This window comes from Sarcophilus harrisii, chromosome 1 (genome assembly GCF_902635505.1).
Source record: "Sarcophilus harrisii chromosome 1, mSarHar1.11, whole genome shotgun sequence".
Classification (NCBI taxonomy): domain Eukaryota; kingdom Metazoa; phylum Chordata; class Mammalia; order Dasyuromorphia; family Dasyuridae; genus Sarcophilus; species Sarcophilus harrisii.
The window spans coordinates 698,234,876-698,261,925 of record NC_045426.1 but is presented as its reverse complement, the minus strand read 5'-3'; the positions used below and the strand labels follow the sequence as shown (position 1 = coordinate 698,261,925).

The following is a 27,050-nucleotide window of genomic DNA, read 5'->3' as shown; positions in this document are numbered from 1 at the left end:
AGTACAGGAAGGAGGGAGAAAAATGTGGAATACAAAGTCTTGCAAAAATGAATGTTGAAAACTACCTTTACATGTATTTGGAAAAAGAAAATATTACTGAGAAAAAATAAAAAAAGAAATTAAGGGAGAGAATTTAGAACTCAGATTTAAAAAAATGGATGTTAAAACTTTTGTTTATATTTAATTGAGAAAAACAAGTGAAAAATTTGTTACAGAATGAAATAGAATTCTGAAAAAATGACAAAGGAGTTGGTTGCAGAGAAACTCAGGAAGACTTATGATCTGATGCAGAGTGAAGTGAGCAGAACAAACATTTATACAATGACAACAATATTGTGAAGACAGATTAATTGGGAAAGACTTAGGAACCCTGATTAGCACGGTAACCAACCACATTTCCAGAGAACCAAAGATGAAATATGCTATCCATCACCTCCTGAAAGTAAGGTGAATGACTCAGAGTATGGAATGAGCCGTATTTTTTATTTTGCTTGACAATATATGTTTATAACCAGGGTTTTTGCTTTTCTTTCTTTCTCAGTTTTCAGGGGAGAAGTGGGAATGAGATAAGGGAGATTTTTGCTGACTAAAAACTTTTAATTAAAAAAACCCCAAAATGTTAGTGGGTGATAACTTAGCAGAGAAATCATTTTTTCCTCAATAGTAGTTTATTTTTCCAAATACATGTAAAGATAGTTTTCAACATTCATTTTTGTAAGACTTTGTGTTCCACAATTTTCTCCCTCCCTCCCATATTTTCTCCCTCCCCCAAATAGCAAACAATCTAAGCTAAACATATCCAATCCTCTTAAATATATTTCCACATTTGTCATGTTTAGCAGTTATTTATTTATTTTTTTTGGTGCTGAGGCAATTGGGGTTAAGTGACTTGCCCAGGGTCACACAGCTAGGAAGTGTTAAGTGTCTGAGATCAAATTTGAACTCAGGTCCTCCTGACTTCAGGGTTGGTGCTCTATCCACTGCGCCACCTAGCTGCCCCCAGCAGATAAATCTTAAGAAGTTACCTGTTCATATACATTAAGTGACTTACACAGGGTAACACAACTACTTGATATCAGAGGCAGGATTTGAAACATTTGCAAATTACAAACCCAACACTCTAATTCCCTACAATATTTTGCCTCTAAATAAAACACGCTTAAGTATAATGAACTGTTTTATGATACATGGAATACAGTTTTTTCCCCCCAAAGATAGTGATTCATTGGCTTTATAATCATTTTACAATAAAATATTAAGCTTTGGGTTTTTGACAAGTAGAATAGGGTCTTCAAAAGAATCCTGGACCTGGTCTAGGGGATTGAAATTCAAATTCCAGCTCTAACATTTATTGATTGTGTGATTACGGCCAAATCACTTCATTTTTTTGATCCTCAGTCATTGTTGTTGAGTCATTTCTACTGTACCCAAGTCTTCATGATCACATTTGGGGGTTTCTGGGAAAGACACTGGGGTGGTTTGCCATTTTCTTTTTCAGCTCACTTTGCAGATGAAGCAAATAGGTAAGTTTCTGAGGCCATATTTGAACTCAAGAAGATGAATCTTCCTAACTCCAGGCCCAGGGCTCTATCCACTGTGCCATCTGGAAGCCCTGATGCTGTTTTCCCATCTGTTAAATGGGAATCAAGATAATCACACTACCTATCTGACCTTCTTATTTTCAGGATCCAATATAAAATCTATTTGTCCCTTAAAGCTAAGTAGTTTTTTTTGTCCTTCCTAACCCGACTCCTTCCTACTTTTCCATTCTTATACCTTTCCCCCATCTGTCTGTACTGCCACAATTTGTTGTTCCATGTGGTTGACACTTTAGTGCCAGTCTTCAGTATTTTTTACTGATTGTCCCCCCCTTTTTGTGACCTCATGTGGCATTTTCTTGGCACAGATACTATAGTAGTTTGTCATTTCCTTTTCCAACTCATTTTACAGATGAGGAAACTGATGTAAACAGAGTGAAGTGACTTGCCCAGGATCACTCAGTTAGTAAGTGTCCGAGGCTGGATTTGAACTCGTATCTAGAAAAGGGAAACCACTTATCCAAGGTCACACTGCTACTAAGTGACAGAACTTGGAGTCTAACACAAGTTTTCTGAGTTAAAGTTGAAAGGTCTTTTTCTTACCGTGGAGGATCACAGGATTCGGAGCTAGAAAGGACATTCATCCTTCCATTTTACAGAGGAGGAAACTGAGGACTTCTGACTTTTAATGATTTGTTGAAGGTCATATAGTTAGTAGGTACTTGATGGAGGATTTAGATTTAAATTTAGATTTATTTTTAAATAGTTAAGGTGATGAGCCTGAAGCTTATTCACTCTGAGAGCTCAAGTCATTGCTACCCAATAGTCATCCACGTTATAATAATAATAATTTTCTATCATATAATTATTAATTAAATTAATAAATAATAACTTACATCCTTATAGCATTCTAAGATTTACAAAGTGTTTTACACATACCGAAGATGTGATGCTCACATACAATAGGTACTATTATGATTTCTTTTTTACATATGAGCAAACTGAGTCTGAGAGGAGCAGAATGATTTGTTCAGAGTCACATGAGAAAAGACCTGAGTTAAGATTCAAACTTAAGTCTCCCTGACTTCAAGTCTAGCACTCTGTCCACTGTGTTATCTAGATGCTTATAAGATGTTAAATAACTAAAAGAAAAAGTAACTCTAAAGAATTTTAGTAATATTCAAAGAAAGACTAAATTACTCATGGGGTGATAGAGGAAGATTCGGGAGCCATAACTTTGAAGGGCCTTATTACTGAGTTGGGACTTGCACATCACTTAATACCTCTGTGCCTCAGTTTCCTTTTCTGCAAAATGTGGATTATACCTTTCCTGATTTCCTCATATATTTGCTAAGAGGATCAATCCAATCCAATCCAATTCAATTGACATCTATTAAACATCTAATAAGTCCAAGTTGTTATTTGTCCTTTGTTCTCTGAGGGATAATAGGAGCTGCCCCACTGGAGACGCAACTGGAACTGGCCCGTTGGGCAACACAGCAACTTTTCCTTCTCTTTGACCACAGAGGGTACCATACCCTTAGCTGAGGGGGTCTGCCCAAAGGCTTATAAGTTCTGATCATGGAAACTTTGCAAGATATCTGGGGGTTTATGGGCTAGTTTTCTTTCTTAAGAACTGTCTTAAACACTGGCTCTCATTGATTGGCCAGTTAACAATAGGTCTTTCTTTGGTCTGGGCCCTGATTGGCTCAGGATGAATGTAGAGAGCAATTGTTTCTATTTTGGCCAGAAACCCTAAGGGTCTTCTCTGTCCAGATACACAAACACACACACAGAGACACAAAAGGAATGATTTTGCCTTTTGCTTTTCCAGTTCACTTTTCAGATGAGGAAAGAGAGAAACAGGGTCTCATAGCTAGTAAGTGTCTAAAGCCAGGTCTTCTTGACTCCATATTGAACCCAAGGCACTGATCCCAGAGGGAGCACACCATGGGGCCTCTTTAAGAGAACTGGACATGCTCACTTTCAGTCCCAAAACTCTCAGTTCCATCTACGTTTTTAGGGTTTCAAAGAGCTAAAAGGATTCACAAAGAATTTTCTTTCCTAGAGAAAGCTAACTGGCTTACTGGAAAGAACTCTGGATCAGGAAGACCTGAGTTCAAATGTAGCCTCAGACCCTAACTGGCCATGTGACCCTGGGCAAGACTCTCAATCTCTGAATACCTCAGTTTCCCCATCTGTAAAACAAGGACAATAGCACTTACTTCCTAGGATTATTGTGAGGTCCAGTGAGACAATATTTGTAAAATGCTTCTTTAGCACAGTGTCTGACTATAGTAGGTACTGTATGAATGCTAGTTCTTGATATCATTAAGCCTATTCTTGATATTGTTATTAATATTAACAATTCAATATTTAATAATTTGATATTTAATAATAATTCAATAATAAGAATAAACGTTATTAATGATAATAAAAAAATAAAAGTTTACACTCTGGAAAGGGATACACAAGTGAGATTATTCCTATTTTATGGATGGATACACAGAGACTCTGGGAGGTTATTCACTTGACTGGGATCACGTGACTCATTTTAGGTGTTTTGGGTAAGAGTTGAGGGGCGACACATTTTCAGCTAGTTAGTATGGGAGACGGGAGTCGAGCCCGGCTGCTCTGATTCGAAGCCCAGGACTCTGTCCAGGATGCTGCCTACACTTGGATCTATTAATAACACCTAGGGCCGTAACAACTCTGAGCCACTTCAGAACTCTGATCCGTGCAAGAACCAGTCTTCCACATGGGAGGACCAATGACAAAGCATATCCTGGTCCCTCCTGGCAGAGACCCCATTGGCTGCAGTACAGTTCTAATGTCAGACAAGACAAATTTGTAAATTTGATTTTCCTTGACAATATTTATTATACAAGAAAAGATGTAAATTTTTTGAGGGGGAATGAGAGAGGCAGAAAACATCAACAAAGAAGAAAAGTATTGAATAATTTTTAAAAATACAAAGTGGAGAGCAGAAAGAAAATCAGAAGGGGACACCAGAAGACTCAGGAAAACCTGAATTTAAATCTAGCCTCAGATGCTTACTGGGTAAGTCACTTCACCACTGTCTGCCTCAGTTTCCCCATTGGTAAAATGGACTAATAACAGTCCCTATCTATAACAAAAAAGTAGGATATTATCAAGTTAAATTCAATTTCACATAGAATTCTCTTTTCTTCCGGTTTTCTTCTTACATGGAAATATTTGTGCTCATTGTTATTTGTTGATTTTTTAGTAAATTTTTAATTTAATACTTTATTTTTTTCCTTCATCATACGTTAAAATTGTTTTTCCAAATTTTGAGTTCCAAACGCTTTCCCTCATCCCTGCCTTCATGGAGAAAGCAAGTAATTTGACAAAGATTATCCATGTGCAGTCATGTAAAATGCACAGAGTTGAATTTTAAAAATAACCTTGGACAAATTTCTTTTTGACACTGGGCCTCAGTTTCCACATCTGTGAAATGGACTGAATGACTTCTAATGTTTCTTCCAGCCATTCTATCTGGAGATATAAACTCTTTGAAGGCAGGGATGTTCCCTTTTCTGCCTTTATATTAATGCCTAAAACAGTGTCTGGTAGATTTTGAACTTCACAAATGCTCGGTGACTAACTGATCTTCTCTAGTGGCCCAAAGTTGGATGGGAGCTCTAGGAAGCCTTCCCTGGGTCTCAGTTTCCTGATTCATAAAATAAGGATTGGACTATATGTCCTCTGAAGTCCTTTCTGACCTGAGGGGGAAACAGACCTAGAGAGATAAAGCCGGTTGCCAGGTGGGAAGTAGATGTGCTTGTGAGCCTAAGCAAGCTCCATCTCCCAGTCTGGACACAACCATCCTGCTCACACAATAGCCGATTATTCTAGTTGAAGCTGCATCCACAGGAACTCACCCCAGCTGGTCACCAGTTGGACATGTTCACAATTACCGATTGGTTGCAGATCTAGAGCAGAAAGGAGCTAGAAGACTTTGGAGTTCATTCTCCCTTTCCATTTTACAGAAGAGGAAACTGAGGCACAGAGAGGTTAAATATTTATTCAGCTAGAAAGAGCCCTGAGACATAGATGAGGGATAGAATTCAGAGTCCAATCTGAACCTCAGTTTCTTTTTCTGGAAAATGAGGGTAGTGGACTAGATGGCCAGTAGCTCGGGATCCATATGCCTCTAAACTCCCTCTAAACCTGTGATCCTCTGATACTTTGTCTTCAGAGCCACTTAGGGCTCTTCCAATGCTAGTTCCAACGTTCTAACCACTACCACCACTGCCCCCCTAAACCAGTCCTGTGGAAGTAGGTTCTTAAACAGCCTTCCCGTATCATGGCTCCCCACTGCGTTTCTGCAATTCAGTAAGAAGGACCCCCTCGGTGAACCACCTCTTTTGATATATCGAGATGCTCCGGAGCCGATGTGTTTTTTCATGAACCGACAGGCAGAAAGCACCAGGCTCAGAATGTTAATTAGGCTTCTAAATCAGAGAAAACCTTTCTAATACTGTAAATGGACTCCATCCCCCCCATTCTCTCCCAGCAGGTTGGAAGATTTAGCTCCAACTAAATAAATCTGGGGGGCCAGAAGTCGGCAGGAAGGAGAGAAGACCTAGAATGTTTTGACCTACTTCTTTTGTCTCCAGGGTTTCAGGGTTCTAGGTCCAGAGCTGGAGGGTCATCCTCAGTGGTCATCCAGTCCAACCTCCTCATTTTACTGATGGGGAAACTAAGGCTCACCTCGTGCAGCCCCCCTCATCTTAGAGAACATAGCCCATCACAGATAGAGAGCTAGCGAAGAACTCATCTAATTTTACTTGTGGGGAAACTGAGGCTCACCTCGTGCAGCCCCCTCATCTTAGAGAACATAGCTAAGAGTTATGCAGATAAAGAACTAGCAAAGAACTCATCAAATTTTACTGGTGGGGAAACTGAGGCTCACCTCGTACAGCTCCCTCATCTTAGCGAACATAGCCCATCACAGAGAGCTAGCAAAGAACTCATCTAATTTTACTGAAGGGGAAACTGAGGCTACAGACTTGTCCTGGATCATCAGCTGGTAAACGGTTGAGGCGCCTCCGCCTCTACCCCCAGACACATGGCTCCAATCAAGCCTTTGCCCAGCCTGACCTGCTGACTCAGTCTGTTCTATTGCTGGTATTTCATGACTTCAAAATAAATTGTGATGAATAACAGTTTTAAAAAAAGAATTAGTGGCCCCGATTCCAGCACTTTATTTGTTCTCCAGTCTCTCCCAATAATCTCATCTCGCCAAGAAGGAAACGGAGGCCCAGAGAAATGAAATGAGGTCACTCGGAGAGTCTATAGCTGAGCTGAAATTGGAACCGAAGCCCTTGGGCTCCAAATCCAGCATTCTTTTCATTGTGCCGTATTTTGAGAATAGAAATCACTTTCTTTAACATTAAGGGTCTGAGCCCAAGGGCCTAAATGCTCCCTTCCCGACTGCCAAAATGCAATTTAGCCACCAAGTAATCCAGGACAAGTCATAGAGTCTGGGTCTCAGTTTCCTTTTCAGTAAAATTAAGGGGTATGTGTGGACCACATGGCCTGTGATGGTCTTCGAGGTAGATCCTGAGGCTGAAGTGGGACAGCCCATCTGCCAAGGGGAGGACCCCCAAGGTCACTACTTCAATGGGGAGGTCACCCTTGGAGCAAAAGAGGAGCACCCAGTGCTGCAGGTGCAGCCTTCCTCATTTGGTGCTCTGGGACAAAACCCGGGTCTCCATGCTGCAGGGGTTGCCATAATGCAAAGAGGGCCATTCTGTACCAGGGGTCCTCAACCTTTTTAAATAGGGGGCCAGTTCACTGTCCCTCAGACTGTTGGAGAGCCGGACTATGGTGAAAACAAAAACTTTGTTTTGTGGGCCTTTAAATAAAGAAACTTCATAGCCCTGGGGGAGGGGGATAAACGTCCTCAGCTGCTGCATCTGGCCCCACCCTTAGTTTGAGGACCATCTTGGTCTTCGTGCAATGGGCCTATAGCCAGGAGAGTCTTGGGTCAGGTTATTTTTTTCTCTTTAGATTTCTCTCTTGACTGAATCTTTTTTTAAAAAAATCTTTTAAATCTTTTAAAATTTAAATTATAAAAAATTCTCCAGTTAACCTGTAAAACCCATTTTTTACATTTGTTGTTAAAACCTTGAGTTCCCTTTCATTTTACTGATGGGGAAACTGAGATCACAGAGGTATAACTTGTCCTAGACCACTCAGCTGGGAAGTGTCTGAGGTACCACCTGCCCATACCCACGGAAACTTGGTTCTGATCAAGTCTCTGAGAGGGCCCGTGTGAAGTTATACAAGACGTTTCCATAAAAGTCACGTTGTAAAAGAAAACATAAATCATCCTCTGCAAAATTTTTTTTTTAAACCTCTGTTCGGTGTGAATTTAATTCTGAATTTCAGAATTCAGCATCAAAGTTCTGACTTCTGAATAAATACATCCCTAACATTTTGTAAAGTGGAAAAAAGAAATATGATAAATGCATTTCGATATAATCGGTGTCCTTTGTAACCCCATGTATTTTATCGGAACTTTGGAGTCACTTTGCAAAGTGCGTAGACTCTTTCATTTTCGGATTTTAGAACTGAGGGGCTCCAGGTCCCAAGGTTTTTGCCAGGTGACCAGAGGGACGGAAAAAATAAAAATAAAAACGTTAAGAAGCCTGGCTTAGGACTCGCTGTGGCCATGGGCGAATCAAGTTCCCTTCTCTAAGCCTGTTCTCCTCCTCTGTCAAGTGCGTGCCCTTTATGGGTCTCAGCTTCTTCATTCTGAAGCCCTTCTTGGACAGACGCTAAGGTCCGTGAGGGCGGGGGCAATATGCTTTCTGCCCCTGTGTCCCCGGCACAGAGAAGCGCAGAAAGCCTGGGCAAGGGAACCTGAGGAGGGGGGTGAACTTTAATGGCATCAATATGTCTTGGCAGCCGAAAAAGAATGAGGTTGAGGGGGTCTGGCGTCCAGGACCACGGAGCTCGTGCGCTCTCTCCTAGTTAGTTACATAGGAAGGAAGGAAACATTTCCTGAACACCTACTATGTGCTGGGTGCTTTACTATCTCACTGGATCCTCACAACAACCTTGAGGGGTGGGGGCTGCTATTGTCTTCATTTTACAGATGAGGAAACTGAGGCAGAGGAGAGGAGGTTAGTTAGTAACTAACCTGCCAGGGTTACTCAGGGAGTAAGGATCTGAAGCCCGACTTCTTGAATCCACGGCGCCATCTGGTGCCGCAGAGGAAATTACCAGCTGGTGCAAAGAGCCAGGGCTGGCCAGTGGGCCGCCCCTGAGGATGGAGGGAGCCCGGTGGGGAAGGAGGAGCCGGTGGCGATTCACCTCTCCCGCGAAACAGCCCCTGGAAGCTCCCCCGCCTTCTCCATTTCCCCAAGAGTGTGCGGAAAAGCGACTCCTGGAAGGGCCTGGCGTCCCACAGCCTGACGCAGCCCACGGGGGTGGGGGCTGCCATCCAACGGCGGATCAGCGCCCCCCCAACCCCCCATCCCCATCCCCTCACCCCTCCACTCCCCCCCACCCTTCACCCCCATTGCCCACTCACGCCTGGCTCAGCCCTAGCCCCGCCAGCCTGCAGACAGCTGAGGTCCCCCAGGAACAGAGTGTGGGGGGGGAATCTCAGAGTTCCGTAATCCCTGGATCCCCCAGCAGAGAGGGAGGAGGGAGGGATTTTAGAGTCATGTAATCCCTGGATCCCCCAGCAGAGCTCTACAGTGGGAAGGGACCTCTTCTGGAGATTCCAGGAAGTCATCTGGTGCAACCCTCTCATTTACAGAGAGCAAACTAGGGGAAGTAACCTTCTCTAAGTCACTGGCAGAGCTGGGCTGAGCACTCAGGTTTGCTGACTTGGCTTTCCCGACACCACGTTGCCAATGATAAAGACCATCATTTCTAACAAGAATAATCACTGAAATTTAAATATGACTTTAAAGTTTTAAAAAAAGCGCTCAACATCCATTCTCTTCCTTGAGCCTGAAAAGAAACCCATGTGGTAAGTGCTTCGGGTCTTATCTCCATTTCCTCCAGTCATAGAAATTAGCCAAGATTCTACCCTGAGCTGTCCAGATGCCATATCCAGCTAGTCAACATGGCACATAATATGGCAGGAAAACTTCTGCTTGGGGTACTGAGGGCACCAGCAGGCTCCGTGGGGCCCCTTTTCCTTTTCAGCTGAGGAGACACTCACCTGGCTGTGAAGTCGTTGCAATTCTTCTAAGCTCTGCCTCAGTTTCCCTCTTTCTCCTTCCATCAGTTCCCTTAGCGCTCTCGAGTCCTCATTGGTTTGTCTTATTTGCTCTTCTAAGGCATCATCATCAATTCTCCGGGAGCTCTGGTAGAAAAAGAGACACCAACAAGTCAGACATAAGGAGAAGGAGAGGGGGAAGAGAGAGAGACAGAGACAGAAAAGCAGGAGAGACAGAGACAGAGAGACAGACGGAGAGACTGGATCAGTAAGAAAGAGAGGGATAGAGAGACTGAGAAACAAAGACAGAGACAGAGAGACAAAGGCAAAGACAGAAACAAGGGAGATAATGAAATCCTTTGCTCCAGTTTTTAGTTGCGATTAATCAGTATTCCTTACCACCCTAGTGTTCAGGGGAGAGGAGGGGAGTCATATAATTGTTATAATTCATCATATTCCCCGGTTTGACACCATTCCTTCCTCCCCTCCCCCAGATTGGCCTGATTCAACTGAATAAACAGCAAACATTTATAGTACCTATAAAGAGAGAAATAAAACAGTCCCTGCCTTTAAGAAGCTTACATTTTACCAAGGGATTCTACCCTAGGTATCCACAAGCAAACACCCAATCAACAAAGCCAATACCCAACACAGGTAGGGACAGCTGCCCTACTATTCCACCTCATCCAGCACAGTCAGAAAGATTCTGATACTCAGTAGGAAGAAGAAAACTAAAGATAAATAATAGCTAAAGGACTGAGAGTCTGAGCAGAGTTAACAAGGCAGGGAGTCTGCCCTATTTGGCTGAAGGGACAAGTGAAGAAAATAGTATGTACAGAAAACTCATTCGAACAGTTTCTCTCCCTCCAAAGCACAAGAGCCAAACTGGGAATATTAAGAATCCCTCTTACAGTTGACCTTTCTCCCATTTATTCATCCACAGCTTCTCTGGACATTCAATTTTACAGCCAAGTAGTCCTACAGAATTCCAAATAATCTAATTTCCAGTTTCTCATATGGGACATCCCATACCTAGAATGTTCCGTTTCCTCAACTCCACTACCCTAGTTTCTTAAAGCAAATTTAGGGGCCACTTGCTACATGATACCCACCGAGATTTCCCTAGTTTTTAGAGTTGTCTACCACTTGAAATTACTTTTTAAATAATTTGTATTTTCATCTCTGTGTAGACAGGTCTCCCCCTAATAAAATGTAAACTTCCCAGTTCAGGGAATGCCATTGTCTTTATCTTTGTAACCCAGTGCCCAACTCAATGCCTCGTCCATGATAATTGAATGGGCATTACCCTACCTTATGAATGGGGAAACAGGAGCTCATCCAGTTATGGCAGACAAGGAGACTCTTATTTCTGAGCCCCTGACCCTTAGCCTCCATTTACCTCCCTAGCACTTCCAAGATCATAATGGATTTAGCCCTACATATACACATACATGGGATTATAGGATTATCAATTTAGTGCTCCAGGGCATCTCACTGGTCACATAGTCCCAACTTTAATTTTTCAGATTAGAAGATTATTACACAGAAAGAAGGTGATTTACTCTTCATAAGGAGGATAAGTGGTAGAACTGGAATTTGAATCCAGGTCTCTATTTCAAATCCAGAATTCAAGTTACAACACCATCATGCTCTCAATCCCATGTCTCAGTGCTTTCAGGTGAGCTAATTCACCTGAAGTATTTTTTAAATATTAAAAATATTTTATTTTTTAAATTTAATTTCACATTAATAGTATTTTATTTTCAAGACTTTAGTTCTAAATTTTTCTCCTTCCTTCTCTTCCCTCCTCCCCTCCCCAAACAGTAAGCAATCTGATATAGGTTAAATATGTACAATTCTTTTAAACATATTTCCACATTTGTCATGTGCATAATTTTACATTTTTCAGTAGCTAGAAAATCCATTTTCTTTCCCTTCGCTCTCTCCCTCATTATTCCCTGATAAGTGAGGGGGAAAAAGAAAAATAAAAGTTATGCAAATATGCATAATTAAGCATATTTTTGGCCCAGTCTAAACAAGAGACGGCTTCTTCTGCAGCCTGAGCCTGTCTGTGACACTCCCTGTACTCACTCCATGCCCACGGTCATGCTGGCAAGGGCCCGGACTAGAGAGCAGGCCCATCGCTTTGGCATCGGGAGGGACCCTCTCATTTTAAGAACAGGTAAACCGAGGCTTCATGGCTTAGACGGGCAGAGCCGGGGACCCCCCCCAGGGCCACAGACTCCTAGCACAGTGTTGCGGTCACTGCCCAAGAAGTCCCCGGCAGGGCCTCTTACCGTGGGTTCCATTCCATCCACTATGCTCTGAATGAGCCTCTTGAGCTCACTGAGAGCCGTGCGCAAGCTGCCAGCTGGCACGTCCTTGGCCGACGAGGTTTCTGACGACTCGTCCATCGAGGAGTCTGTGGAGACGGCCGAGTCGGCGCTGTCATTCCCCCGGAGGTGGGAGCAGAGGTAGCGGACCTGGCAATAAGCTTCCCAAAGCTGCAGCCTCAGCTGGCCCGGGAAGAAGTTACATTGGGATGGAGGCCGGGAGAGAGGCTCTCTAGCCTCCCCAGGCCCGGCACCCGGAGCCTTCCCTGCCCTTTTGCATCTGGGACACGGGCCCCCTTGTCCTTCGCCACTCCGCCCAGTCTTTTTCAGCTGCCTGGGCAGGTCCACACTAGCCCCCCTTCCCTGCGGTGGCTCGGGCCATTCACGCACGAGTAAGCTGCGAGTCATGAGGAGGGGTGAAGGAAAGGTGAGGGGTGCGGGGAGGGGGGGCTGGAGGGGAGAACGCCTGGCAGGGGAAGGGCAACACTTCTCAGGTGCCAGCACCCAGGGCTGCAGAACCAGGGCAGGGCACTCCACACTCAAGTCACGAGAATCTAAGCGGGGGCCGCCGGAGGCAGGAAGGAATGGAAACATGCTGTACCCCAAATCCCTGAATCCCAGGGCCAGGGGGGTCTCCTGCCCATCCCATGCCCCCAAAGTTAGTCATCCACACTGCACTGGGGCATCTCCAGCGATGGGGAATCCCTTCTGGTCTCGGGGACCTGGCAAATGATTAATCAGGGCTTGTTGGCTGGGACACTAAGGAAGGAGCTCAGGAGCAAGACTGGGGGCTGGAAGGACCCCTCCTTATTTACAGTTGAGGCTCAGAGAGACATGGGGTACCCCGTCTGAGATCGCACATGCAGGCGATAAATGGCAGAGCCAGACTTGGAAGTCAGGCGCTCCTCCACTGCTTTGGTTTGCCTCTGGAAGCTTCCACCCCTATTCTACTCTGACCTCTCCAAGCCAGCAGAGCGAGGTTAATCCTCCTTCCAAACGCCAGCCCTTCAACATCTTGAGAACACTCAGAGTCGGCTAACGTGTCTCCTGCTGAGTCTCACTTCAGGTCAAACTCAGCCTTAAATGACACAAACTCAAGAGCTTTTGTCATCCTGTGGGCTCTGCCCTTCCTAAAATGTGCTACTCAGAACCGAACCCAAAACTGTTCTGGGAGAACAGTGGGGCTCGCCTCGCTGACACGGAACCCCATCTCGCTATTATATTCTATGAAGAAATGAACGTTTTCTTGTCTGTCATATACACACATGGCTGTATGTATACGTGTATGGTTGCATTTACTTTTCTGTGTATATAATAGAATAGCTGTTTCTTATTTTTTTTGGAGGCAGAGTTAGCTCACTTACCTAGGGTCACACAATCAGTGAGTATCTGAGGCTAGATTTTAACTCATCTGAGCTGTATCTACCACATCCCTAGCTGCCCCAGAATCTATGTTTCTTGAAGACAGGGACTTCTAATTTTGTTTTAAGATTTTGAGTGCCTGGCATATAGTAGGCATTTAATAAATGCTTACTGATGAAGTGATGATAGAATGTAAGTTTCCTAAGAGCAGGGATTATGTAATTTTTATCATTGTATCTAAGGATACAATGCCCAGTGCCCGGCACACAGTAGGTGCTTAATAAATGCTTATTTAAGTGATGACAGAATGTATGTTCTTTGAGGGTAGAGGCTATTTCAGTTTTGTCTTTGGATTCTTAGCACTTGGAAGACAGTTATTGTTCTTTAGTTGATTAGTCATGTCTGACTCCTTGTGACTCCATTTGGGGTTTTCTTGGAAGAGCTAATGGAGGGTTTGCCAGTTTCTTCTTCAACTCATTTTATAGATGAGGAAACCGAGGCAAACAAAGTAAAGGTGACCCTGGCTCAGGGTCACCCAGTTAGTAAGTGTCTGAAGTGGGATTTGAATTCAGATCTTCCCGACTCTAGGCCAGCACTCTAGCCCCTCTACCATCTAGCTGTCCTGTGGAACACAGTATATGCTTAATAAATATTTATTGATTGAGTGATGATAGAATATCAGCTCCTGGAAGTGAAGGATCATGTCATTTTTGTCTCTGTGTCCAAATACTTTGCAAAATACCTGGTGCATAGTAGGTAGTTAATAAATGCTGAATGATGAATATAAGTTTCCTGAGGGTAGGAACTGTGTCATTTTTGTCATTTGGATACAATGTGCACAATGCCTGGCACACAGTAGGCATTTAATAAATGCTGAGTGATGAATATAAGTTTCCTGAGGGTAGGGACTGTGTCATTTTTGTCATTTGGATAAATATGCACAATGCATGGCATACAGTAGGTGCCAAATAAATGCTTATTGATTGAGTGATGATAGAAAATAAACTCGAGGGCAGGGACTGTGTCATTTTTGTCATTTGGACACAACATGCAAAATGCCTGGCATATAGTAGGTGCCAAATAAATGCTTATTGATTGAATGATGAGGGAATGTAAACTTCCTGAGGGCAGGGCAGATGTCATTTTTGTCTTAGGTCCAAACACTTTGCAACGTGCCTTAAGTGATGATAAAACATAAACTTGAAAATAGGGACTGTGTCATTTTTACATTTATATCTAAGTCCCTTGCACAGTAGCCTGGTTCAGTGTTTTAGGGGGACCACCTCTGTAATTTTATTAGCCTACAGATCTCCCAGCAAGGAAACTCTAAAAATGTAGTTCAGGGCCTACTTGGCAACGTCCAGGACCCGTGAGTTTAAGTGACTTCCCCAGAGACCCGGAGTACAGGAGACATTTAATAAATGCCTACTGAAAACCCCCAGGGAAGGGAAACCCAAGGTAGCAAGCTCTAATTTAAGCCTTTAGCCTGAGTTGCCAGAGTTTCCCAAGGTTACCTGTTCTGTCCTCTGGGGCCGAGCAGAATAAGCCAGGTCTCCAGTTTTAGCCTGCTGTTTCCTGTCTCCGTACCTGGCACACACGCCCATCCCTTGGTACCTATTACAGTCTTCTTCTCCTCCTTCTGGGCCCAGTTCTGCCAGCCTGACCTCCCCTTCCCCTCTGCCTCCTTAAACTTCCCGAGAATGCTTTGCTGACCCTCCCTCGGAGTATACGTGTCCGTCTGAATGTCTCATCTCTTTAGTGGTGTGTGAACTCATTGAAAGGACAGAGCGTGACGGTTTCCAGTTGGGTTGCCCACCCTTGCCTACTTGGTCAAGCAGGAAAACTCCTTTCTCCATGAAAATCTGTCCTAAGACCCCAGGTTGGAGCCTTAGAAGCCACCAAACCAACACCTTCATATTAGTGAGGAGAAAACAGTCTCTGAGTAGTGAAAGGAGTTGTCCAAGGTCACATGGGGAGGAGAAAGTCAGGATTTGAACCCAAGTTCTGTGACTTCAGAGTCCAGCATCCTTTTGATTTTCAAACTCTTGAAAAGCATCATATAAGAGTCCCCTTACATCTTTTATTTTCCAGTCTAAGTATTCCTCCCTCCTTCAACCAATCCACTTAGGGCGTGATCAGAAGGATCAACTGATTCCCAGGAAGATTCAATAATTTGCCCAATGTCACCCAGGCAGTAAGGGGCTGAGCCAGGATTTGAACCCATGTCCTCCGACTTCAGAACCAGGATATTTTCTACTGTTGAATTAATAAAAAATTCCTTCCCCCTTCCCCAGGTACCCAGGAACTTCAATATTTTGACTCTTTTTCTCGATAATCTCCAGATCACCAAAGTCATTCCTAAAATGTATTGCCCAGAATTTAACACAATATTTCAGCTGTTGATAGGACAGTGTGGTCCTATCATCAAATCTATAACATGGAAATCACTTGGCAAATGTAATGTAAGCATTCTGTTGTTCAGTCGTTTTCAGTTGTGTCCAACTCTTTGAGAGCCATTTTGCTTAAAGCTATTGGAGTGGTTTGCCATTTCCTTCTCTCATTTTACAGATGAGGAAACTGAGGCAAACACGGGGTGAGATGACTTGCTCAGGCTCTCACAAGTAATAAGTGTCTGAAGCCATATTTGAAATGAGGTCTTCCTAATTCCAGCACTTTACCCATTGTGCCCCCAGCTGCCCTGTTGGCCATCTCCATCTGGTTCTGGATACGTTGGACCTCTCAATGTAGCCTGAGATGATACTGTTCTAGCTCTAAGATACGGCCACCATGTCTTACCACTAATTCAGATAGAGTTTGTGGTCCACTAACCCTCTCTCCCTCAGATCTTTTTCCCTCCTGGCTGCAATGTCACCAGTCATGACCCCACTCCCCCAGGAACCCACCCTGAGCCCACGCACACAATTTTGGTCCCTCCTCCCCAAGTCACACCTGCTCTCGCTCTTGCTCCAGCTCCTCGGCCTCCATGCTCTGCTCGATCTCAGACAGGAGCGATGTGCTCGTGGCATTAAAGCTCTGCAGACTCCGCTCATCGCTGAGCTCCTCCACCTTCACCTGGAGCTGTCTGTAGGAGAGCCGGACGTCCTGGAGCTCCAGCTGACTCTGGTGGAGCTTTCAAAGAGACAGGAGGGAAAAATTGGTTGGACCAGACGGGACTGGGGCAGGAGGAGTCTGTCAGGGCCCAGAGTTTTTGTAACCATGGGAGGATCAGCCTTCGTTTGCCTTCCCTGTTAATTACTCCCTACTTGTCCCATTTATAGATTCCTTTTTATGACTTGCTTGCCTGTTGTCTGTGAGCTCCTTGAGGGCAGGAACTGTTTTTTCTTTCTCTTTGTATCTCGAGAGATTAACATAGTGTCTGGCATACAGTAAGTGCTTAATAAATGCTTAGTGATTGATCCATCATGTGGATGCCATGGCTTTACAAAAAATAAGATTGCGGTTATTCTTAGGTTCAACCGCTAGGTGGTGCTGCAGTGGATAGAATACTTCCTGGAGTCAGGAAGATGCGTTCTTACTAGCTTAGTGACTTAGTCCTTAGCTTTGTGCCTCTGGACAAGCCACTTAATCCTGTTTTCCTCCTCCAAATGAACTGAAGAAGTATCAAAATACTCCAATATCGCTGCCAAGAAAATCCTACAAGGGGTCACAAAGGGTCAGACATGACTGAAAAATAAGAACCAAGTTCTTGGGTCAGGATCAGAAAAAAAAAATCTTGTTTTTATTTAATTGTTGGTCATTTTGGTTGGTAATTATTTAATTGTTGGTAAATTTGATTAAATTCAAGAATCATTCATTTCCAGGATTGTTCCTTCATAAGTCTTAAAATTCCCCCATCTAAAAAAGGTTCATCCTCCATCTTCAGGACAATGTGGACCTGCCTTTTCTTGGAGGCGCCAGCCGGACATTACAGATTGGATGGGACCCCAAAAGCAATCGAGTCTAACTAAGAGCTAGGTTTGCATCCCCTCTGCACTATCCCTCCCAGGTCACAAGCCAAGATTTTGTTCGGAGACTTTCAGTGATAGGAAGCTCACTATCTTACAAGTCAGTCTATTTTATGTTCAATAATAACTGACCCAAACTTCAAATTTAGAGATCATTATGTCCAATCTTCTCATTTTACAGATAAGGAGACTGACTTTGGGAAAGATAAAGTCATAAGCTTTTAAGGTCTAAGGTCGAATTTGAAACCAGCTCTTCTTGATTCTATCTAATTTACTACCTTATTTACATCTTATCTTATTTACAGAGTATGTAAAAAACTTGCAAAATACTTTAAATACATTTTAATACCAGAGTGAGAGGTAGTACGCAAACGTTATGGACATGTCCATGCTACGGCTCAGGAAATGGATTCAGAGAAATCTGGTGATCTGTCCAAAGTTAAGTTGCTAGGAAGAGTCAGGGGTGGGAATTGAACTTGTGTTTTGTTGTTTTTTTTTTTTGGGGGGGGAAGGCAATTTGAATTAAATGACTTGCCCAGGGTCACACACCTAATAAATGTCAAATGTCTAAGGCTGGATTTGAACTCAGATCCTTCTGAGTCCAGGACCAGTGTTCTAGGAACTACACCATCTAGCTGCCCCAGAACTCAGATTTTCCTAACAAGTGCTAATCACTAAGCCACATTGCCTTCCACTTTTGTATAATTCTGATTGGAAGTTTTTTCTTTTAACAAGTCTAAATAACAACAACAACAACTAGCACTTCTATATCACTTTAAAGTTTCCAAAGTGCTTTACACTCATTTTATCTCATTTTATCCTCACAATAAACCCTAAGAGGTATGGACGATTATTATCCCCATTTTATAGATAAGAAAACTGAGGCAGAAGTCAAATTATTAGTCTAAAATCACCCAATGAATGTTCCAGGTCAGATCTGAACTTATGTCTTCTCAAGCCTAACATTCTCTCTACTCTCAATAAGAAGCCCTTCCTGATCTCCCTTATTGTCAGTGCCTTCCTTCTGCTGATTATCCCAACTTATTAGTCTCTAGCCTGGATGTAATTATCTGCATGTTGTTTCCCTTATTAGACTGGGGGTTCCTTACTGTGTTTGTCTTTGTTTCTGTAGCTCTTTGCCTGGTACAAAGTAGGTGATTAATAAATGGCTCTTGACTGACAGCACCAATTAAATACATCTCTCTAAATCTGCCTCTCAACAACTGTGCCTCATTCTTCTTATTCTGACCCTCTGGGACCAAGAAGAATGGGGCTTCTCCTTCATAATTCTGGCCATTAAGAGTCAACTATCGCCTGCCCTCCAACTTTTTTCTTTTCTCTGATAATATCCTCAATTCTTTCAATTAGTCCTGATACGGTGTAGATGAGGGACTTTTCACCAAACTGTTTCCCTCTAGAAGGTGCCCTCAAACTTCTTAATGTCTTTCCTTAAAGGTTATTTCAGAACAATCCACATCTCCTCCCATCCTTCCGCCACGTTGGTAGCTTTTTAGCTCAGGACAGGGGATTTCAGTAGTTCTCAAAGTATTTGGGTAGCTCTGCTTCCTTCCAAGCCAGAATGAGCAACAGGGGAAGAGTTTTAAGCAGCCAATAGGGCTACTACCCTGGATGAAGGGGGCTTTGAAGGGCTGCACCTCTATGACCCAAGAGCCTCTAGCATTCAGCACCCTACTATTCCTGATGAAGAAGGCTTTGGAAGTCTGGACCTCCATGACCAAGAGCCTCTAGCACTCAACATCTGCTACTCTGGGTAAAGCGGGCCTTGAATGGTTGCACCCACATGACTCCCCAGCAGGACCACCAATTCGGAACAGTCTGGCAGTACCCACCATTTCTGTTGAGTTCACCAAGCCCCAGTTCTGAGTTACATCAGGAGGAATCAAGAAAAATGATGTGCTGGGAAATCTTTCCTAGGCTCAGCGTGTAGTCTGGTGGGCAGCATGGGGCAGCAGTACATGGCTTACTTATTCTTTTTCAGGAGAAATCCACACACTATCTCAGCAGGTGAGGTTCAGGGCAGACAAACTCGAGTCCTTCCACTGGAAGGAATTAATTCAATTATTCATTCATGCCAGAAGGTGCTTAATTAATGTTGACGTGAAGGGGGGGGAGAGACCATAGTTGTCCCAGGCTTGGGTCAAGAAATGGTTCACCGACTTGACAACTACAAACCAACCTCCCCTCCCCACCTCCCTGATACCCTCTAAGATAAAAAGGAAAAGAAAAACCAGGATCCAGATTTCTGTGTTTGAAAAACGAAGCAATAGAATAACATTAACTTCCTTTTCTAGAGTGCTTTAAGGTTGGCAAAACATCTTTTTAATGGCAATGCTTTGAGGCAAATAATGCAAATATTAGCCCCATTTTACAGATGAGGAACCTGAACCTCAGCGACAGGAAGTGGTTTACCCAGTCATTCAACTTATAAACAAAAGTTTGACTTGAAGACAAGTGTACTACCCCCTACTTCCTTTTACCGGGGACAGTTTATATAGATTGATATGTTATGTGCATTGTGTATATCAGCAAATCCGTGGCCCTGGACCAGATCTAGTCCTGTAGTTTGCTGATCCCTAATGTATATAATATTTTAACATACAAGGATATTTTAATACTATGTATAAATACATCTTTACATACATGATACATGTGTGGATATAGCAGACATATCACACTTACAGGCACACACTTATGCATATATTTATATCTCTGTGTGTACATATATGTTTATATATACCAGATACACACCACACACTTATGCACGTATGTGTACATATATATACACATGCACAGGCATATATTTATATGCAGACTCATTATGTATATTTTATATGTGTATTATATATACATATATGTGTGTGTGAGAGAAAGAAAAAGATAGAGAGATGGATGAATAATTCATTATTATTATGGCTACATATGTGGCCAGAAAGCAGAGTGGGAAGGAGGAGGTATCGAGGTGAGGGCACAGTGGCAAATTAAAGGCAGTCAGAGGGGAAGCTGAGAGAGGATAACTGGTCTGGGCACTTTCTCAAAATAGAAGTTCCTGGACGGAGTCCCTGGAAGGAGGAGTGGGTGGGAGAGGGAAGTGGAGGGGATCTTTTAAGGTATGAAGGCAGCTGGAATAGAGAGAAGTACTCACAGGATTCAGAATTTAGTTGGAAGGGACTTTAGAGGCCATGGACTTCAATGGTTCCATTTTATAGATGAGATGACCAAGGCCCATTGAGTTTAAATGCCTTTCTCAGTGTTACAGAGTTAGTAAGTGTCTGAGGAAAGATTGGAACCCAGAATCCAGGTCTTCCTGATTCCAAGTCCAAAATGCTGCCCTCTGCTGTTGACACAGACCCGAAGTCCCAGAGGAGCCAACCCTGCATTGATGGTAGGAATTTCCCCACCTGGAGTCCCTCATGCTAAATTGAATCTCCTCGGTCTAGAACTAAGTATATTCGGGTTCCTTGTTATATAATTGATGGACTTTGTGTGTCTGTGGGATCCTTTATACTTCAGCACTTCAAGGGGCCATAGTTTTCTCATTATGGCTCCTTTGTCCATTCATAGAGCGTATAACCTGTTATATGTGTTAAAGGAGACAGTCTTCAGAAGATGATGGATTAAAGCTCTCATCCCTTTGTGGCTGACCCCTGGGGAGGAGCCCTCCAGACTTGTCTGGGAGGTTCGTGGATGACAGCCATGAAGTCTGCCATTGAGCAGAATCCCACACTGATAAGATGAAAGGTGTTCAGAGGCAAGCATGGGATGATGAAAAGTCTCAAAACCATGTCATGTGAAGATCAGCAGAGAGAAAGGGGGAAGAAAGATGGGAAGAAGAAGAATATACTTTCAAGTATTTGAAGAGTCTTCATGTGGAAGATCAGATCTGTTCTACTTGGGCCTTTAGGGCAGATCAAGGATCATGGGTTTAGAGTTGGGAGAAAACTTAGTGGTCAACTAGTTCGGCTCCCTCATTTTATTTTTATTTTTATTTTTTTCCAGCTCCCTCATTTTATTTTTATTTTTATTTTTTCCAGCTCCCTCATTTTATTTTTATTTTTTTCAGCTCCCTCATTTTACAGATGAGGGAATTGAAGTTTTAGGAGGGTACGTGGGTGAAACTTGCCAGAGTCCAATTTAGGCTAGATATCAGGAAATCCTTCTTACCAATGAGAGCTGTCTTGAGAAGCAATGAGTTCCCTGTCCTCTGAGATCTCTAAGCAGGAGCTGGATAATCACTACTTGGAATTTTGGTGGGCATAGATATGTTATTATTGTTCAATTGTTTTTTTTAGTTGTGTCTTGATACTTCATGAGCCCATTTGGGGTTTTCTTAGAAGAGATACTAGATTGGTTTGCCATTTTCTTCTCTAACTCATTTTACAAATGGAGAAACACAAATGAGGTTACACAATTAGTAAGTATCTGAGACTAGATTTAAACTCAGGAAACTCCTGACTCTAGGCCTGATGCTCCATCTTCCGTGCCATCCAACTGCCCTCAGTTTTCTGAGAGAAAGAAGGCTACGTTGGGCATTTTGATGTAAAAATGAAAGATATTAGTAAAATTTTTTAAAAGTGAGAAATCAAGTATTTATAGCAACTCTTCTTGTGATAGGTAAGCATTGGACATAAAATAGATGCCTGTTGACTGGAGAACAGCTAAACAAATTGTGATATATGAAGGCCATGATATATCACTGAGCCTTAAGAAATGATGATGATGAAGAATCTGGAGAAGCACAGGATGGTAATGCTGATGCAAAGTGAAGGAAGAACTAAGACAACGGTATAGTAATGATGATAATAAGAAAAAGAACCACAATGATGTGAATGGAAGAAAGAGACAAAGCTGAATGAATTATAGTTATAAAGACCAAGATTGGCTCCTAAAAAAGTTGAGAAAATGCATCTTTCTTCCCTCTTTGAAGAGATGAGAGGACTCAATGTGGAATATTACATGTGCTGTCAGTGACTTGTTGCATTAGTTGGTTTTGTGTCAGTGTTCTTCCCTCTCTTTTAAAAAATTCTATTATAAATTAGGTCATGTGCTGAGCAGAGGAACTGGTAGGAATATATCTGGGAATGAAAGTAATATAACTATGGAAGCTCTAATTAAAAATAGAGAACTACAATGTGCTGGTTAAAGTGGTAGACTTGGAGTTAGGAGGTTCTGAGTTCAAATTTTATTTCTGATACATACAAGCTTTGCAGCCCTGGATAAGTAATTTATTTCCTTATTTCCTTATTTCCTTCCTTCCTTCCTTCCTTCCTTCCTTCCTTCCTTTTGCTGAGGCAATTGGGGTTAAGTGACTTGCCCAGAGTCACACAGCTAGGAAGTGTTAAGTGTCTGAGGTCACATTTGAACTCAGATCCTCCTGATTTCAGGGCTGGCGCTCTATCTACTGCGCCACCTAGCTGCCCCCCATTTAATTTCTTAACCTCAGTTTTTTCACCTTGTAAAATGGGGATAACAATTCTTAGAGGATCTACCTTGCACAGTTGTTAAGGGGCACCAATCAATTAATACCTATAAATCATCCCATAAACTTGGAAGAGTCAGATACTTGTCAATTTCAATCATTCTCATTCAAGGTTTGCCATTAGCTCTGTGACCCTGGTTAAACTGGCTCCCAGCTGTAGACTTTTTATTTCTCTTTGCTAAAAAAATTGGCCAAAATATCTTCTTTCTTTCAGCTGTTTGAATAAGTGACACTATATTTGTAACTATTCATGTTCAACTAGTAGCTTAAGGGATGGTGCTAATAAATGAACTAGTGTGTGTAATTTTGTTCTAAGACCTGGTATCACCATCTTTCTCCTCATATTCCTGGCCTTGGGTTTTCTGCTATGAAGCCTCCCCAAGGAACCGCTGCAGTCAGAACAGGGCCTTCTCTTGTCAAGTCTCTGACCCCGGCCACATCCTATCCCCACAAAGTTTAGCTCATGAATCCCCTTGTAAGGAAGAATCTTCTGAACCCCGGAATCCAGCTTCCAATGCCTTCTCTCCCCAAACTGCTCTTTTTGGCATCAATTTTGTATTGATTGACTTATAAACATATATACCCACATATGCATATATAATATACCTATACACACAGTTATACATATCTCTCTCTATATACATACATACACATATATAATAGACCTGTATACACAGATTTATACATATATATGTATACACACATATCTAGTTGCCCTTGTATATGTATATCTTTCTAAAGCTACATACCTATATGTCTGTACCCTATCTTATCCTATCCTATTCTATCCTTCCTTTCTATCTACCTGCCTACCTACTTACCTATCTTCCTATTTGTTTGTCTGTCTTATCTATATACCTATATGCAGACACAGACACATACACACATATGTATGTATATGCGTTTTTGTTGTTATTCAGTTGTTTTCAGTCATGTTCAACTCTTTCTGATGCCATTTGGAGTTTTCTTGGCAACTTGGCAAAGATACTAGAGCAGTTTTAAGATGAGGAAACTGAGGCAAATAGGATAAAGTGACTTGCTCAGGGTCATACAGCTGGTAGGTACCTCAGGCAGGATCTGAACTCAGTAAGATGAATCTTTTTGACTCCAGGTTGGGCAGTCTATTCATTGCTTCATCTAGTTGCCCTTGTGTGTGTATATCTATAACTACATACCTGTATGTATGTATCTATCCTATCTTATCCTATCCTATCCTTTTCTATGTACCTACCTATCTACTTGTCTGTCTGTCTATCCATCTATCTGTCTGTTTATTTGTGTATCTATTTTCTGTCTATATATCTATCCTGTTTATCTATGTGTCTGTGTCTGTCTGTCTGCCCATTCATCCATCTATCTATCCTGTCTGTCAGTCTGTTTATCTGTGTATCTGTCTATATATCTATCTTGTCTGCCTATCTGTCTGTCTACATATCTATTCTGTCTGTCTGTGTCTGTCTGTCCGTCCATCTGTCTGTCTATCTGCTTGTCTGTCCATCTGTATATCTGTCTCTCTGTCAGTCTGTCTATCTATATATCTATCCTGTCTGTCTATCTGTCTATCAATCAATCTATCTATCTATCTATCCAAATGAATACAGGGTACTTGTCCTGGTTCATGTCTAAGTCTTTAATTAGAGCTTGTTGAACAGTGAGTGGTATACTAAAAATTATTCTTGACCCTAAAGAAGAGATCAGAAAATGTACCTCCCTCCTTTCTTTGCAGATGTGGGGAGCTAGAGGGTTAATGAGTTAGTTTGGTTGACCTGCTTCTTTAACTCTCTTTAAAAATTCTTTGCTCCTGGGATGGGCCTCAGATATGAGGAGTGGGGAGGATAAATTTGGAAATGAAAGCGATGGAAAAATAAAATCAATAAAAAACCAAACCCCCCCCCCCCAAAAAAAAAAGTGCTGACCAATGGATCTGTAGTGCAGGCATCTCCTGAACACAAGACACATGGACATGATTTCACATCTTTCCTGGAAGTCTGAGGATACCAACAAAAAATGGATGGAGCCTCTAGCTACTGTGGGAGGTGGGCAAACTTAGGAGCATGCAATCACAAGGCCTAGATTCGGGACTGGAAGAATCACTAATCCCAATCCTCTCATTTTACTGACAAGAGAACTGAGGCCAGATTGATGAAATGACTTATTGAAGGCTACACAGCTGCTAAGTATAAGAGATGGGTTGTGAACTTGAGTTGTCTCCTGACTCCACACCCAGTCTCTTAATTGCCTCTGCTCTCTGATTCTGATTTCATTCTGGAAAATGGGCAGGAATCACCTTTATAGAGCTAAAGGTTGAAGAGATCTTAGAGGCCATCTAGCCTTTCCCCTTCGTTTTATAGTTGGGGAAACTGAGGTCCAGAGAGGTTCAAGGCTTGTTCGCAGTCATGAAGGCTGTGCGAGTGATGGGACTTGAAGTCGGTTCCCCTGATTCAGGACCTTTCCCTGTCCACTGTCCCATCCTTCTTCCGAGCGAGGCTGAGTGATGGGGGCAGGACGCCTGCCTTTATCTTGCCATGGCAAGAGCCGGCAATCTCCGGAAAGTGCCAGCAGAGAGCGTGGTGCCCTCAGAGAAGCCGGCAGCTTTTGTGCCAGCTTCCGGGTAAGCTCTATCAGCACTGGGAGGATGGAATTACTTGCACCATGTTCTGACCCCAAGAGTAACAGGTCCACGAGAACTCATGTAACCGGTCCATGGCTCATTGGCCCAGGGACTGAGAGAAGGTAGGGAAGTGACTTGGTCATGTAGGTGGAGGATTTGTGGACACTGATTCTGATCCCCAGCCTGGATCACTCAGGGCCAGGGAAGAGAAGTAGCTCGTTGCACCATCTGTTTTTCACATCTGGGCATATGCTGTCTTCCTTCTCTCCTTCCTTTCTTTTAGCTTCTCTTCTTTTCTGGCCATGTTTTGGGTCTTAACCTGTGATTTGATTTGTGTGAGGAATTCCCTCTATGGAAGCTGTCTCTCCTCATAACAGACTGATAACTCACTTATAATTTAGACTTTTGTTTCTAGACTTGATTTAAAAAATTTTTTAAATAAATTAATTCAAAATAAATTAAATTTATTAAAATTAAATTAAAATTTTAAAAAATACTTTCATAACTATATTTCAATATAACTGCTTTTCTTGGTAATTGTCTGTATTTTATTAAAAAAAAAAAAACCTGTTCTGAGAAGGAATCTATGGTTTTCACCAGACTGCTTCACTAGTCTAGCACATAAAAGAAAGATAATGAACTCTGACCTTTGAGAATTGCCTCAGGGATTAGAAGGCTTAAAGGCATATATGTAGAACTGCAGGGATTTCAGAAGCAATATAGTTCTAGCTTGTTGGTTTAGAGCTAGGAGAGACCTTGGACACCATTAAGTTCATTCATTCTCTTCCTCATTTTACACATGGGGAAACTGAGGTAAATGGATTAAGTGACTTGCCTAGCATCACACAGTCAGTATCCGAGACTAGATTTGAACTCAGGCCTTCCTGAGCACTTCCTACGGCACTCTGTCCACTATTCTACTTTCTCATTTTAGTGAGGAAAAAGGAGGCCCGGGGCGGGGGGGGGGGGTTGTCTGACCCACAGTCATCTAATGAGACTATATCAGAGAGGGGATGTAAAATATTTTCATAATTATATTTCAATATAACCGGTTTCCCTGGTAATTGTCTCTATTATGTCTATCAGAGAGTGGCCACAAAATGTTTTCATAATTATATTTCAATATACCCGGTTTCCCTGGTAATTGTCCATATTGTATCTGTCAGAGAGGGTCCGGGACCCTCTGGTCTCCATGGCTGGCTCTCTCTCCACCCCAGCGGGCCACTTGGCTCTCATTTCCCTAGAGCAGCCACGCTCTCTTCCTCAAGGCCCCCGATGTTGGTCTTTTTCTGCCTCTCTTACCTGGAGGTCCTTGTCGTGGCTCTGTCTCTCCAGAATCAGGACTCGGTCCTGAAGCTCCTCCACCGTCCCCTGGAGTAGATCGTTCTCCTCCATTGTGGCACTGAGGCGATGCTCCAGCTCTCGCTTCCGATCTGACAGCATCTTGATCTGAAAAAGCAGAGAACCATGTGGTGTGCGTGCGCGCGCGTGTGTGTGTGTGTGTGAGTGTGTGTCTGTAGGGGAGGCCCGGGGTGATGTCC

The 27,050-nt window shown here is 42.8% G+C and overlaps 1 protein-coding gene across 4 annotated transcripts in view; it reads right to left on the bottom strand.

Moving 5' to 3' along the window:
* The window catches only part of BICDL1 (BICD family like cargo adaptor 1), a 144,845-nt gene that overhangs the window by 31,685 nt on the left and 86,110 nt on the right, over positions 1-27,050 (bottom strand). For 3 of the 4 annotated variants that reach the window (XR_004231306.1, XM_031948707.1, XM_031948708.1), the window contains 4 exons: positions 26,812-26,958; positions 16,386-16,565; positions 12,039-12,257; positions 9,745-9,888 (listed from right to left, as the gene is read on the bottom strand). Coding sequence is in view for 3 of the 4 variants with exons in the window: in XM_031948707.1 (XP_031804567.1) it covers positions 9,745-9,888; positions 12,039-12,257; positions 16,386-16,565; positions 26,812-26,958 (690 nt within the window). In the remaining variant the exon portion in view is untranslated. The remainder of the gene's footprint in view (positions 1-9,744; positions 9,889-12,038; positions 12,258-16,385; positions 16,566-26,811; positions 26,959-27,050) is intronic. The other variant, XM_031948709.1, reaches the window with a different exon arrangement.